Source organism: Benincasa hispida, chromosome 9 (genome assembly GCF_009727055.1).
Source record: "Benincasa hispida cultivar B227 chromosome 9, ASM972705v1, whole genome shotgun sequence".
Lineage (NCBI taxonomy): Eukaryota > Viridiplantae > Streptophyta > Magnoliopsida > Cucurbitales > Cucurbitaceae > Benincasa > Benincasa hispida.
This window is the reverse complement of record NC_052357.1, coordinates 8,252,539-8,266,730: the sequence shown is the minus strand read 5'-3', so window position 1 is coordinate 8,266,730 and position 14,192 is coordinate 8,252,539. Positions and strand designations below refer to the sequence as shown.

The following is a 14,192-nucleotide window of genomic DNA, read 5'->3' as shown; positions in this document are numbered from 1 at the left end:
TTATGTTTAACATATGCCCAGGGGAAACCAAAAAAACAAAGGCCACGAAGTGTTATGATCGATACATGTTATGTTACATTGATATCTTTGATCGAATACTCCTATCTATACATCAAATGACTTCATAAATCCATGTTCAGTCAAATGGGAGAAGTTTGCCAAAATAGACCAAAGCCAAACAATTCTAGGAGAATAAATCTGACCCCTTTGAGAGAGCACATAAATGGTTTGCACTGCAATTAAAGAAATGACATACAATCTCATTTCATCTGATTAGCAATGCTTAAGTGAGAGCACAGCCACCCCCTTTCTCCCTAATGTAAATGATAGAAAATATAAGAAAACTGAAACACCACACAAGATACAGTAAATTCTGATAAATGTGGGTCAAATAAATTACCACTCTGACACAAAGAATCAATGAAAAAATGATGCTGTGTAAGTTTATCAAAAGTTTCATCCCAACCAAGATTATGAATAAAAACTACATTTTCCTTTTCCTCGTAATCTTAAACCTACTTGCGGTTGTTGCAAATATTGAACATTCGTTTATAGTATTTGTTGTAGGAGAGCTACAATCACATTCTTTTTTTTTTCCTTCATGGCTCCAACCCAAAACAATCTGAAACATAACTGCATCTTCTCCTTCAGAAGAAGATGCAGGGAAATGAAAAGAGTGAAAGAAGAAACTAAATAGTTGGGGTTGAGGAAGAGGGAGGGAGGAGGAAAACGAGATGCAGCCACTGCAGAGAAATCAACATACACCTTATGGAGGATTGTGTAGCAGCCACCTCTGTATTTGGATACCAAAGGCACGTTCAATAAGTCTTCGGGGTACGTCATTTGATGTCTTGAGTACTTGCAAAGCTTCCGAATCAATGGCTGGAAGGAAATGGGAAAATAACTTTCTCCAAGAGAAACTTGAGAAAGTCGACCAAGCAAAATATGTTCTCTTGCTAAACCACGTTTACGCATAGTACATGTACAAGCTGTTAGCAGCAGCACAGGCAATTGAGTTCTCAGTCGGGTGCCAAGCTAAATGCAGTAACTTTGTTGTGAAATCAAAGGAATTTCCATTTGCATCAATCCCAGGGCTGTCTGCTCCTGCTATGGGATGCCCAAATAGGGAGAATGTAAAATAAACAATATGGCTCAAAACTTGAATTGATAATTTGGTTTTTCAATAAGTGAAAAGAGAAGGAAACACAGACCTCGTCTTACAACTCGTGTTATACTACTGCTCAGAGATCTGGCAGGCCTTGAAGGAGTCTGAACTTGACGCCTGCAGTTACAATTGAACTCGCATAAGCATCACGTTATTCTGATGGGGTCACACTCACAAATAATTACCTCATTGGATTTTTGCTAGCTTCTAAAGTTGTAGCCTCTGTACTTCCCGACATACAGCCAAACACGCGGAATAAATTACTGAAAACAAAGATGTGCATAATATAGTTTATGTCCCAGAAAAGAAAAGGAATACAGAGTTTTCTGCAAAGGAACACTTACCTGTAAGAGCCTGTAGCTACTCGCATTCCATCTCCACTCAAACAACACTCGAACTTATCGAAGATTGAATCATTTTCATACAGGTCACAGAGCTATATGAATATTCGAAGTGAAAACGTTACCAACAGAAATGGAAGATAGCAGCATATTTAATTTTCAAATCTGAGCTTAGGGGCAGATAGTTCAACCTTAGGTCTTAAATATTCATGAACCTGAAATGCTGCAACTGGACCAGAATCCATATTAATGTCCCACAACTGCAAATAAGTAAACTACTCACTTCATAACAAGATAATTAGTGCAAACAATCTAAACTTTGTGAACTTATTGAGACATTAAAATATACAAGCAAAAAGGCACCAAAAACCTTTGCTAAGAGTGAATGTGAAAATCAATCAACAAGAAACAAATGGTACAAAATCTGAATAAAAAACAATGCATGCACACACAGTATTTAGAGTGGTTCCAAAACCATAGTGGCATTTACAAGATCAAGCAAAGCAGCCCACCATTAACAACGAAAAAAACTTAATCACAACCTTCTTGTGAGTTGTGACACTACCTCGGAAAAGTTAGCTACGACTAAAGTATCTTCCCCTGAACAATGCCAGGAAGCCTTATACGAAATGAGTTTTCTTATTGATATGAGGACAATCTAGTAGATCCATCATAATCAAAGTAGACCAAAAGGTAAATATGAGATGACAGAACCCAGGTTGAGGAGGTGATATCGTCCTCTCCTTTCATAGAGGAGGTATAGTTTTGTGGCAAGTTGACTTCTTTACTATTTTGTGGAGTATTTGGATTGAGAGGAATAATATGTTTTTACAAGAAAATATGTCCATAAAATAATAAATCCAAATTTCCAACTATATGCTTTCTTGACACGCCAATCCAGATTTGTTGCAGATCCAGTCTTATGGGAATTTTTCTAAATGCACATGAAATAAGAGAGCTTTGCTAAACTAACCCCACCATTACATTCACGGGCTAAAGGATATCTACCCCTTTTTCATTAACCTAAATGATAAAATTGTAACATAGCCGCCACATATCACGTCAAGAAAAAAAATGAAAACCTTGAGAGTCATGTAATCACGACTAAGAATGTATCTTCCATCCTTTCCAAACTTAATATCAGAGATTGAAGCAATAATCTCAGTGAAAAAGGATCTAGAACCAGGTGCTTCCTGCTCCTCAAATCTGCACCCAATTGAAATTTCTCATGAGTTCTCTGGTCCACAGGATGCTTTAATATGCAGGATATGAAGAAAAAATCTTCTTTAAAACCAGTAGAGGCACTTACAATTTGGAGTGAGAATCACATAATGCTGACTGCCGCAAATCAATTAGGCGGATGGATCCTTTTGAACTGCTGTATGCTAACATATTGCAATGAGTAGGATGAAACTCTGCAGACGTTATCACCTCTACAGAACCACAAGGGAAGTTTAGAATCCAAAGTTTAAAAAGATAAAACTAAAAAAAGAAAAAGGAAGGAGAAAAAATGCTGGGAATGAATGAATGATTATACAAATTACACTTCACAGAAGCCCAAAGTCAAGCGGGAAAAAAAAAGCAAAACAAAACAAAACACAGTAATAGGAGTATACAAAGGTTGTATGAGACTGGCTAAATAGATTTCACAACGGCTTGACCCTTTCTTTATTTTTTCCTTTTATCCCATGAGAACCAAAAACACCTGCCATAAGAGGCCATGACTTCTGGCCTCTTTCTGATGAGTGATGACAAGTGCTAAATCTTCTCCATTAACCCACGAACTTTGTACATATTTCATATTTAGTGGTAGTCTGGTAATGAATAACATGAAGATATTTAAAACAAAAGCCTGCTTCTTGATGATGTTAGTAAATAATCATACAGAGTTAGTTGTGAGAGTCTAAAGGACCCTTCCTATTTCCATTACTCTTATTTTATTATCTTCTTTTATTATTTTTTTGTGATAAGAAACAATTTCATTGATAAATGAAATATCCAAAGAGTGCAGCAGAACCACCAAAAAGAGATACAAGATGTGCCAATGGGCAAGCCAATCAGATAAAAGATTACAAATAAAACCAACGGGGAGGGGGGGCGACACAAAAATGATAGAAAAACATAAAGATGTAAAATGGATGGATGATACAAGAAGCCCACAAATAAGGGGAAAATTAAACAAAACAACAATCCAATGAAACATCAGTTTTATTAATAGAACAAACCAATGTTTCCATTATTTTTATTAATAGCACAAAGTAACCTAATATTTTCAATTTTGATTACTTAAATATCAGCCACCAGAAGGAATGCCACACCCTACTGACCAAAATTTCAAAACCTTACCAGTCAGATCCTCCATGTTAGCAGGCTTGACATCAACAATATTGAAACTTTGATTGCTAATTTCCAAGTTCCAAAGATTTATCCGCAGATCATCAGCTGATATAAAAGTTTCTCCATCACTATAAACACAAGGCAAGTTAACATAATTGGTTACTAAAACCATTCTAAAAACAAGCAGATGCTGAAAATGGAAAGCACATTTCCAAAAATAACTCAAAAAGTAGTCTTCTGATTCTTTTTTTTTTCTTTTAACGAACCTAGTTAGCAGTAGTGAGACTTCACCACTAAAGACATTAAAACAATAAACACATACATACATGAGTCACATGAGTGAGCACAAAGCTGTAGATTTTGTCTCTATACATGTAGTACACACACACACATACGAGCAACTGGAGATATGAAGAAAATTTTGACAAAATTTGAAACTGAATGTACATAACTTTTACAAACAGTTTAAACTAATGATTTGGGAAATTTAATGTAGTACCATAATAAGAGATTCCAATTTTATTTCTCTGTATTATGACTATCCTTTTTCATCTCCATCGCATATAAGTAATCTATGTCTTCAGCCCCTTTCATCACAATAATATTCAAGCACACACAATGATTAGTTTAAAATGTGCAATTTTTATTAGTTCAACAAAATCTCAAATTTATTTGATTAATTAGCAAGCTTTTTTTTTCCTAATAGGAAAGAGAAATGAAGTAGGAAACTTATAGGGCAGCTCACCTCTGCTTATTACTGCTGTAGATAAAAGTCCTTGGCATTTCATTGCTAAGTACAAAAACTAGATAGTTCATTGTAGGCAGGAAATACCACATGTCCTCGGGAGGATGATTGACCTAGTAATTCTCATATTTTCCTATCGTGGTCAAGATTTTATGCTGTAGTTGAAAGCAAAGAAAGAAATAACCAGGACTAATGAAGCAAAAATGCTCAATTTTAGAAGTAAATTTAATCGTATGAAGTGGATGCATGGCTCCTCTTTTGAGTTCAGTAAAAGCTTTAAGCCTTTCAGTGCCCAAAATTCCAGAATTTGATGGCTAGACAAGTTTGGGCAGTTTCCTAACCAATCTAAATTCAATATTGCCGCAGAGAATTGGACTATCCTATTTCATAAATTAAATAGGTGGTGGTTTAAGGCCAATGGACCAAAGAAGGTAGAGGCTTTCTCAGACTCCGTATTAAGGAGTCATAATACCCATGCTAAGATGCAGAAAAAAAATTATTCCAGAATATGTAGAGCAAAATGTTGAGGTTACTGAGTGTCTTTTTTTGGGGGGGTGAAAGTTTGCAGCTCTTATTCCCTAGAAGCTTTGAAGATTCTTTTTCCTTCATACATTGTGTAGCCATCTGTACGTTTTACTTCTGGGAAAATGCCACTGGGAGGGATCTGGTGATTTCAACTGAGAAATTTCTGGGACCTATGGAATGTTGCTGGAACTTTATCCTGTAACTGGTGTAGAGGTTTAAAAAACAGTTCAATGTAATTATACCACTTCAATAGAACTTCGTCTTCAACATTATTTGTTTTTAACACTCTTTATAAGGCTTCTATTAACTCAATAAATGTGCTCATCAAAAAGTAAATTTTTAGGAGGAAGATGAGGAGACAGATAAGGATTCTGTCAAGTTTTTGTAGTGATGACTTAGGAGTTCAATTTCCAATTGTCAATGGGCATGGAAATGTATCTGATGAAGCTCTTGATGATTAAGATTTTGAAGCTCTTTGTTCTACTTATCAAGAAGAACTTAATTCACCTTAAAGAAGCTGCCGGACGAGTCTTCTTCTCCCCCTCTCATCAACACAATAGATGAAAAGGAAAATTTTTCTTCCATTGGTTTTGTTCTTTTCCCGTTTTGTTTCTAAGAGATTAATTATCAAAATCCCACTATCTAAAATTGAAATTGAACCTCTCCTATTTTTAGAACGGATTCATGCCCTCTTCTGGCGTGTTCTAGATTCATGAATAATAATATTAAATTGGACCAAGTTAATTTTATGTAATTCAACGGTCACGATGAAACCACGTGGCACAATTTGGGGCACATGTCAACTCCTAATTGGTCCCAAATTTAATATTTTGGAATTTCATCATTTTTTTTTTTTTTTTTTTTTGATAAGAAACAATTTCATTGATGTATGAAATTACAAAATAAGGCCGAAACCCAAACCAACAAAGTTACAAAAGACTTCTACAATTGGTCAGAGGAGAAGATAGATTGTAAGAAGTAAAGAAGGTTGTACATTTGCACTAAGTCATAGCATGAAAGATAACAAGACTAAAAAAAAAACTATCAAAAGAGGTGCCTTTTTCTTTGAATAGGTGATTGTTTCTCTCCTTCCAAGTAGTCCATATAAAAGCACATATCATGTGCATCCACATAATCCTCCTCTCATTAGTGAAAGGGTGTCCATTAACAGCATAAGAGAGAAGGTTGATAATGTTGTTGGGCAATGTAGTGTGCCAACCAAAGAGGAGAAAATATCCTTCCAAAATCTGACAGCATATTGGCGGTGGATGAAAAGGTGGCTAGGGGAGTCAAGATCATATTTGCAAATGACGGCACAATGTGGAGAGAGAGCCATGTGAGGGAACTTTCTTTGGACCCTATCACAAGTGCTGATGACATTATGGCTAACTTCCCAAAGGAAGAATTTAATCTTCATCGGATAGAAGTCCTCTCATATTGCTTCATGAAAAGGATGAGTAATGGCAGCCAAAATAGTTCCCAAATCCAAAGAGAGGGATTTAGTGGAGAAGGTACCTTTTGTGTCCGGTTGCCAAATCCATTTGTCCTTGGATGTTTTGAAATGAAAACCATTGAGACATTCCATAAGGTCCATCCATTCTCAAATTCCTCGTCCTTAAGGTTTCTCCTAAAGCGTAATGATCATCCATGAACCAAATCCCACAGGTCATGTATGGTGGATAGTTTTTGTATGGAAAGTGTTTATAGACGAGAGAACACATCTTTGAGAGGAGAGTTCCGCAACCAACGATCCAACCAGAAGGAAGTGGTAAGCCCATTGCCCACTTTGATGGAAACTCTATCTTTAATGAGGTCCATATGTGTTAAGATAGAACGCCAAGGGCCTTTAATATGACCAGGAAAGATGATGTTTGGCCAAGAGTATATGGAGCCACCCCGTATTTAGCATAAAAGATCTGCCTCCAATAGGCATCATCATCGTGATAATATCTCTAGATCCATTTACCGAGAAGAGCAAGGTTTTTATCAGCCAAGTTCTGTAAACCAAGGCCACCCTGAGCATGAGCCTTAGAAATCTTGTCCCACCTAACAAGATGTGAGCCATGTGAAGAAGAATCGCCCTTCCAGAGAAAGCTTCTATATAATTTTTCAATGTCATTGACGACCGTAGTGGGCATTTTGTATAGGGACATAAAATATGTGGGGAGGTTTGATAGGGTGGCTTGTAAGAGAGTCAGACGACCACCCTTAGAGATCTGTTTGTGATTCCAAGTGTGGAGTCTTCTTTCAACCTTTTCAACAATAGGGTTCCAGAAAGATACAGATTTGGGCTTATCAAAAAGAGGGAAGCCCAAATATCAAATATGTGCAACCATTGGCTAACTTTGCAACCAAATCTAGCAGCAACCAAATTTGCTACTTGTGAGTTGAGTTTGGTGTATAGGGTTTTTGGTTGTTTTGTTTGTTTTCTTCTTTAGCCTTGTGGTGTTGTTTGTGCTTTTCTCCTTGGCAGTTGCTTTTTTTCTTCCTTTCCTGCTTGATGTTTCAAGCTGGTTTGTGGGTTTTCTGTTTGAAGCTTTAGTGGTTTGAGGAGCTTCCCATTAAAGTTTCAGCTTTTGTTTGAAAGCTAAGAGTTTTTGCTGCTTTTATCTTTTAGCTATGCAATCATTGTTGTTATTAGCTTTTCGTTGGTCTCTATGTGGTTTGTTTGGTTTCTTTTCAGATTCCTGCAATCTTTTAATTTTTTGGTCCCTATAGTGGAGATAGATTGTATGAACTATTAGAAAAACACTTCAATAAGATCAAATACTCGTGTGCTTAAGACAGGTCATAAATAAAATCAAACAGCAAGATGCTGGATACAATTTAGCATGTAATATCTCAAGGGCTAAGGTTATCGGAGATAAAATGTTCTATCAAGTATAACAGAGTACACATATAAGAAAACTTTGGATTCCAGTGAAAGACAGCAAACCTATTATTGGAGATGGAGTTGATATGATAATCATGAGCATGGGCATACACTCTTCGACATCTTGCAACCAGGTTAGTCTCGTGGCTAGTTACCTGCAAAACTAATGCCTTGAGAACTCGAGCATTAAAAATAAAAAAAAATAAATAGACTTTCGTTTAGTACAACAATCGTGGGGATTGGGATGAAACCTTCAACCTCTAGGGAAGACGGCCATGCCAAGCTCACTTCGGAAAACATAAATAAATAAATGAAAGGAAGAAGAAGAAGAAATTAGGCCTTTTGAGGCCTTTTGTTTTCTGCTTCTTTTTCTCCGTTTATTTCCTAGCATTTTTCTCTATTTGTAAACTACTACTAAAAACCTAGCCTACTCTTAACAACTGAAAACAATAGTTACCGAAGATCTAATCCAGATTTTGAAACTTGGCAGTGTCAAAGCGTTTTTAAAAAAGAACAAAATAAAATAACTATTTTTCTTATAAGAAACAATTTCATCCATGAACCCATATACCATATCTGTACAAATAGAATAGTCCATCTATACAGAATGGTAATAAATTTACAAAAGGGATGGAAAATTCATGATGATTACAAAAGGCTGTCACATTTTGTTAAAAAATGAAGTTTAGCTATAAGAAGAAAGGAAATTAAGCAATTTACACCAAGATACAACATGGTAACAAGCTTAACTTTTTAAGAGAGGAAAATAAAGGCGTCGTAAAAGGAAAATATCAATATATACCCCTACAGTTTGGGAGTTGTATCAATTAAATCTTTGAACTAATAATTGAATCAATTTAAACCATAAACTTTTGTAGATGCATCAATTTACACCATCCTCCAGATTTCATTGGACAAATATTGTGTGAAACTTATAATTTATATCAATAAAACCCCTAACTTTTCATAAGCAAATCAATTTAGATCCATTATCATTACCTTTGAAAATCATCCATACATCAATTCTTACATGTACGTAGACTTTTTCAAATGTCGATTCTACAAAATAGACAATTGGAGTTGAAGCATGGATGATTCTCAAAAGAAATTCTAATTGAGAGTCGAAATTGATTTACTTATTAAATTTTAGGAGTTTAATGAATACAATTATAAGTCTCACACAATGTTCTTTTTCCAAATTAAACGTAATGAAGAGTATAAATTGATATACTTACAAAAGTTCAAGATTTAAATTGATACAATTGTTAGTTGAGGTTTTGATGGATACAACTCCAAAGTTTAGGGGTATAAATTGATATTTTCCCTAAAAATAATCAATACTGTATGCCCAAATACAAGAAGATGAGGGCCTACCACTGGTAGGCGTAGCGATTGTATCCCCCTCACTGGAAATGAGAGGTCATTACTGGGATACCGATCTGGGGATCCTCCATTTGCAAGATATGGTCCAGAGCTACTTGAATTGCTAGAACTAGCATTGCTGCCATTTCCAACAGGTTTTGACGGATCCACATTCATAGTAGAAACCTTTTTAACCTTCTTTTCTTGCACCTGATCAACACTCAGAAATAAAAGAAATAAGTAAATGGAGCAGAACACGCAAAAAGACTACAGAAGGACAAATATGAGAGGAAATGGTTGATTGTGGGTGTGTGTGTTTGGTGGGGTGGGGGAAAGGGCTACTGACTATTTCCCAAATGCTCTATATTTTCATTATAAATAAACTCAGAGAGCACCTTCATGCAATAAGAACCGAAGTTTAGAATCATTTTTCAGCATCATGCATTAGCAATTCATAAATTTTGAAATGGGCAGATATGATAATCTGAAATTGTCTGCTGCTGGTATCTAGAATAATCTATTAGGACGATAGTCAATAATGCTTTAAATTTCAACCCTTCAAAATTTATGCAACCTTACAAAATATGTAATCTTAGGATCACACTGAATAACCTCCAGAAATATGCTACCACGATACTCGCATATAATTGCTAAGACATTTGATCAACTACCAAATCCAATGTTCCCCACGTGGTATAATAACGAGAGATATAGGTAGTAGCCTACCTTCCAGTACTTGATTGTTTTATCATTAGTAGATAACAGAAATAAGGCACCATTAGCTGGCTGGCACCATCTGATTTTGTTAATTTTTTCCTCAATTTCCAAACTCTTCAGGTAGTCAAACTGATAAAAGCAGTGCAAAAGAAACATAAATATGAATACAATTGAATCGGTTCATAATATATATATATATATATATAAGTAATAAACAATCAAAAGACTAATGGTGTAGAGAATACCTCAGGCTCATGACTCTGAAATTCTGTTTTATAGCGAAACTCTGGATGCCTACTTATTGCATTATCCATTCTCTCCAAATCCCTTCTCGATCCCCCATGCTACAAATTAAAGCAAAAATAAACAAATAAGATGCTAACACGAGAAGCAAGAAACATATGCAGGGATAGTAAACAAAGTTTCCAAGAGACAAACATCTTTCGTATCTGTCCTCTCAAAGAGTACCACCCGACCACCACGGTCACCAGTAGCAAGATGATCCCCACTTTTATCAAATTCAATTGCTGAAATAATATCAACTGCCAAACAGGAGGTGAATATAAAGCTTCAGAAATTCATACATAGAGGAACCAAGATAACAGAACCATGAAAAATGCATGCATCAACGGGTTCCTTTCAAACTGACTAAACAAAAATGGTTAAAATGAAAATTAAAAAATAATAAATAAATAAATAAAATTAAACATGAGAATCACTACATCTATTAGACAACTCTTAAGATTTTCACATATTGCTGATCCAAGCAGCTAAAACCCATTGCAGAGGTAAATAGATACGGATAGTTTGAGAGAGTTATTCAAAGTTGGTACAACCAAGTTGATGTAAAACACCCATCACCAATGTAACTTGAATGTTCAATTTAAAACCAAGAATTTAGATCAAAACACCGAAGACAAACAAGACCTTTTACAAGCTTGATAATTCACCTCTACCTTCATACAGCAGGGTGAGAGCCTGCAACAGGGACTATTATCTCGAGGAATGCTATAGTTAGGAAAAGGAAAGGAAATGAAACGATGAGACCATCAGAGAGTTCAAGCCACATATAATGATGAGAGCAATAAGAGAGAGATGTATTCAAAAGAAGTTTGGAATATACGTCCTCTATGCTACTAACACAAAAGCCAAAAGAAGCAAAAACAGATTCTCGCCCAACGCAAATCATAAAGGGGAGTGACTCGCTATGAAGAGGTTGGGCTGTAGCACTCTAAAGGGAAAAAAGAAAAAAGAAAAAAGAAATAATAAAGATAGAAAGATAGAAAAGAAAAACAAATTAAATCCCAAAGATAATGACAGATCCTAGGATCCTCTTAAAAATTCAAACTTTTTTTCCACGACAATTTCCAAAAAGAGAGGAAAAAGAAGGGCTTAATACCATTTTAGCTTTACGTAATAGGCATACAACGCCATAACATATTCCAGAAGTGGATTGTGAACTCAGAAACTGCTTAAGGGTGACAATTGTTGATACATCGTAGGGAATTTAATACACTTGTCAGCTCATGATAGGAATTCAATACACTTGTTTGTCATATTACTTGCATTCTGGTTTCACATCAGGAAGGGAACAAAAACAATCCAAACCAAGCTTCAAAGCTAGCAAACGGTGACTCAAAATTCTCCCACATAGGTATGTGCAGAAAAACAGGAACCAGGCATTCGTCAGGTTTCCTGGTGACCAGAAAAGTTAGACTGTTTACGTTTAAATTATCCTGGTTTGAAAGGGGGGTGGAGGGGATCACACATCGAGGAGTCACTCCACACAGTTAACTGATGCTCTTTGCATTCACTTGCCATCAAAAGGAGGAAAATTTGAGGCTAGAAAGTGCATGCAGTAAATTCAACCCAGAGACTCAAAGCTATTCCACAACTCACTCACCATGCTTAGGTTCGAAGCTTCTTACTAATCCTAACAACAAAAGGAACAATGCTGCACAACCTTAGGGAAGGGCATCTCAACTAGCAAACTCAACTCCCTCTCATTACAGAACCAAAACAAAAATTTCCAGCAAATGAACATCAAAACTACAGATTGACTCACAAGTCCAAGAAGGAACGAGATAGAGATCCGCGACAAGAATACCAAATTAACAGAACGGGTTGCAATCTGAAATAGATCGGAGGCGTGAAAAAACCCTAATTGTAATGGATGCAACAAATTTGAATTGGATCGAGAAACCCCAAATGGAAAAAGATTGGGATTACTGTTTAAAGTGAATAGTACCTTCTTGAACTTCTTCACCGGCTGTACGTTCGCCAAAGACCTGAGAGAATTTCCAGTCCAGCGGCTGTGGCGGGCCGGCCGGAGCTGCAACGACCTCGTTTCCACCATTCATTTCGCCAAAAAAACGCAAATCCAAGCAACCCCAGATAGGAAAAATCCAAATCCACCAAATCTAATCAATGCATCGAAGATCCCTTTCTGGGTTTACAAAAACCACAGCTTGGAAAACCCGTCAACGATTTTCGAAACCCAGAAAAACAAATTGGAAAAAGCAACAAAACAAGACAAAACAAAAAGGGGAAATCTAATTGTTGCTGCAGATTCCAATCAAACCATCGCGAACTGGGAGAAGAAGAAAAAAAAAAAAAAAAAGAAGCCCAATTCCCCTGCGCCTCCCAGAAACTTTTCTCTCTCTAAAAGTCTCTCCCCCTGTGTCTGTCTTGTCTCTCTAATAGACTTTCTCTCTCTAGAAGGAGAAAATTGGGATTAAAAGCTCAACAAACCGTCCAAAGACGAGAAGGAAAAATAATGAAAAAAAAAAAAAAACAAACACTCACATATGAATAAAGCTACACATGAACACTTGCTCTTTCTTGTTGTCTGTGGATCAATAATGGGCGTTTTTTCTTATAAACCTTGGACCTTACTATATAATTGTCCATGAAATTTTACTAATGTCACACAAGGGCATCCGAATTCCCCGGATGATCCATTTGAGTACGCTATGATTGGAGATAAATGTCAATGGGTTGGGGGCTCAATCTCATTGCTGCGTTACATGTACATTTTTTAATTTACTACTAATCCTTTCCAATAATCCCACTTTTGATTCTCTACTTCCAAATACATAATTATATGATTACATATATTTCCTTATATAGTTTTACATATTTAACGGTCAGTATTGGCTAGTAACGTGAATCGACATTTTATTGTATCCTAAAAAAAATTACATAAATAACAAGTATTTTAACTAATTCATGGATCATGTATTATTTACTTTTTATTTTACTTTAAATCTCTTTGAAATTGATATTTTAAACATCGATTATATGTAATATGTATATTTTAAATATTTTTATTTGAAGATAACTAATATTTGTCGGTTTACTTCATAGTGATATTAGATTTATGTATGATATGTTGATATTTTCACATGTTGGTGAGACATTGCATAAATTGTAAAAAAAAATGCTAGAAAGGGTGTCGATTATACAAAATTTTATTTATTTAAAAATAGCAAATGTGTACTTGTCAATATTTATACCAATATCAATCACATATACATAAAGCATTTCCTGAATGTATTAATTAGTTTTTTTAACATGAGAACGAGATTTCAAACTTGATCAGACTTTCAGTCGATGATATAATGTCTTAATTAGTTGAATTATGATAAAATTTGACAATTTTGTAGTTATTTCAAAATTTACCTAATTTTCCATCCTCGTTTATCAACTTACGTACTTTGTATGTAATAACAAAAGTAAACGTAAATAATATACAATAGATTGAGAAAGATTTACTATTTGCAATAAAGTAAAAGTAATGTTGTATTAAAAAAATTAAAAAGATAAATGTGAAGTTCTAATTTATTGGTCGAGAACTTGAATTATCTTCCTAACCATTGAAATTCTGGTTGGTTCAATAATGTAAAAGCTAATAATAGAGTATTGCACTATAATAATCTACCTTGTCAAACAAAAAGCATATAACAGCCTAATGTATAATGATGGATAAGTATTTAGTAGTGTGAAATGACATGAATGTCCAAAGTTCCCTGTTTGTTATTTTTTAATTGATTGGAGAAAAATGTAAAATAGTGCATTAGTAAGACAAAATGCAATCGCATTCAGCGTAAAAAAAAACAATAAAATAAA

At 35.2% G+C, this 14,192-nt stretch overlaps 1 protein-coding gene across 2 annotated transcripts; it reads right to left on the bottom strand.

Moving 5' to 3' along the window:
• Positions 1-419: 419 nt before the first annotated feature.
• Positions 420-12,876, bottom strand: LOC120085677 (serine/threonine protein phosphatase 2A 55 kDa regulatory subunit B beta isoform-like). 2 transcript variants are annotated; one of them, XM_039041811.1, is made up of 14 exons: positions 12,313-12,876; positions 10,503-10,606; positions 10,310-10,408; positions 10,074-10,193; positions 9,360-9,557; positions 8,049-8,140; positions 3,853-3,971; positions 2,816-2,939; positions 2,589-2,712; positions 1,698-1,766; positions 1,510-1,601; positions 1,351-1,428; positions 1,212-1,282; positions 420-1,107 (listed from the first exon to the last, which is right to left on the bottom strand). In XM_039041811.1, exons 1-14 carry the CDS (start codon positions 12,422-12,424, stop codon positions 968-970), a joined length of 1,542 nt encoding a protein of 513 aa, XP_038897739.1. In that variant the 5' UTR covers positions 12,425-12,876; the 3' UTR covers positions 420-967. The 2 variants fall into 2 exon arrangements, with proteins under 2 accessions (XP_038897739.1, XP_038897740.1); XM_039041812.1 differs by having other exon boundaries at positions 420-1,104; positions 12,313-12,871.
• Positions 12,877-14,192: the final 1,316 nt, after the last annotated feature.

Bases quoted from the DNA above. Each gene is read 5' to 3' on its own strand.
- LOC120085677 (XM_039041811.1), bottom strand. From the start codon at position 12,424: ATGAATGGTGGAAACGAGGTCGTTGCAGCTCCGGCCGGCCCGCCACAG. The intron at 3,972-8,048 runs GTTTGCTGTCTT...TTGTGTTTATAG, and splicing joins AACTCCATCTCCAATAATAG to TGATGGAGAAACTTTTATAT. The intron at 1,602-1,697 runs GTTGAACTATCT...ATATTCATATAG, and splicing joins ATGAATATTTAAGACCTAAG to CTCTGTGACCTGTATGAAAA.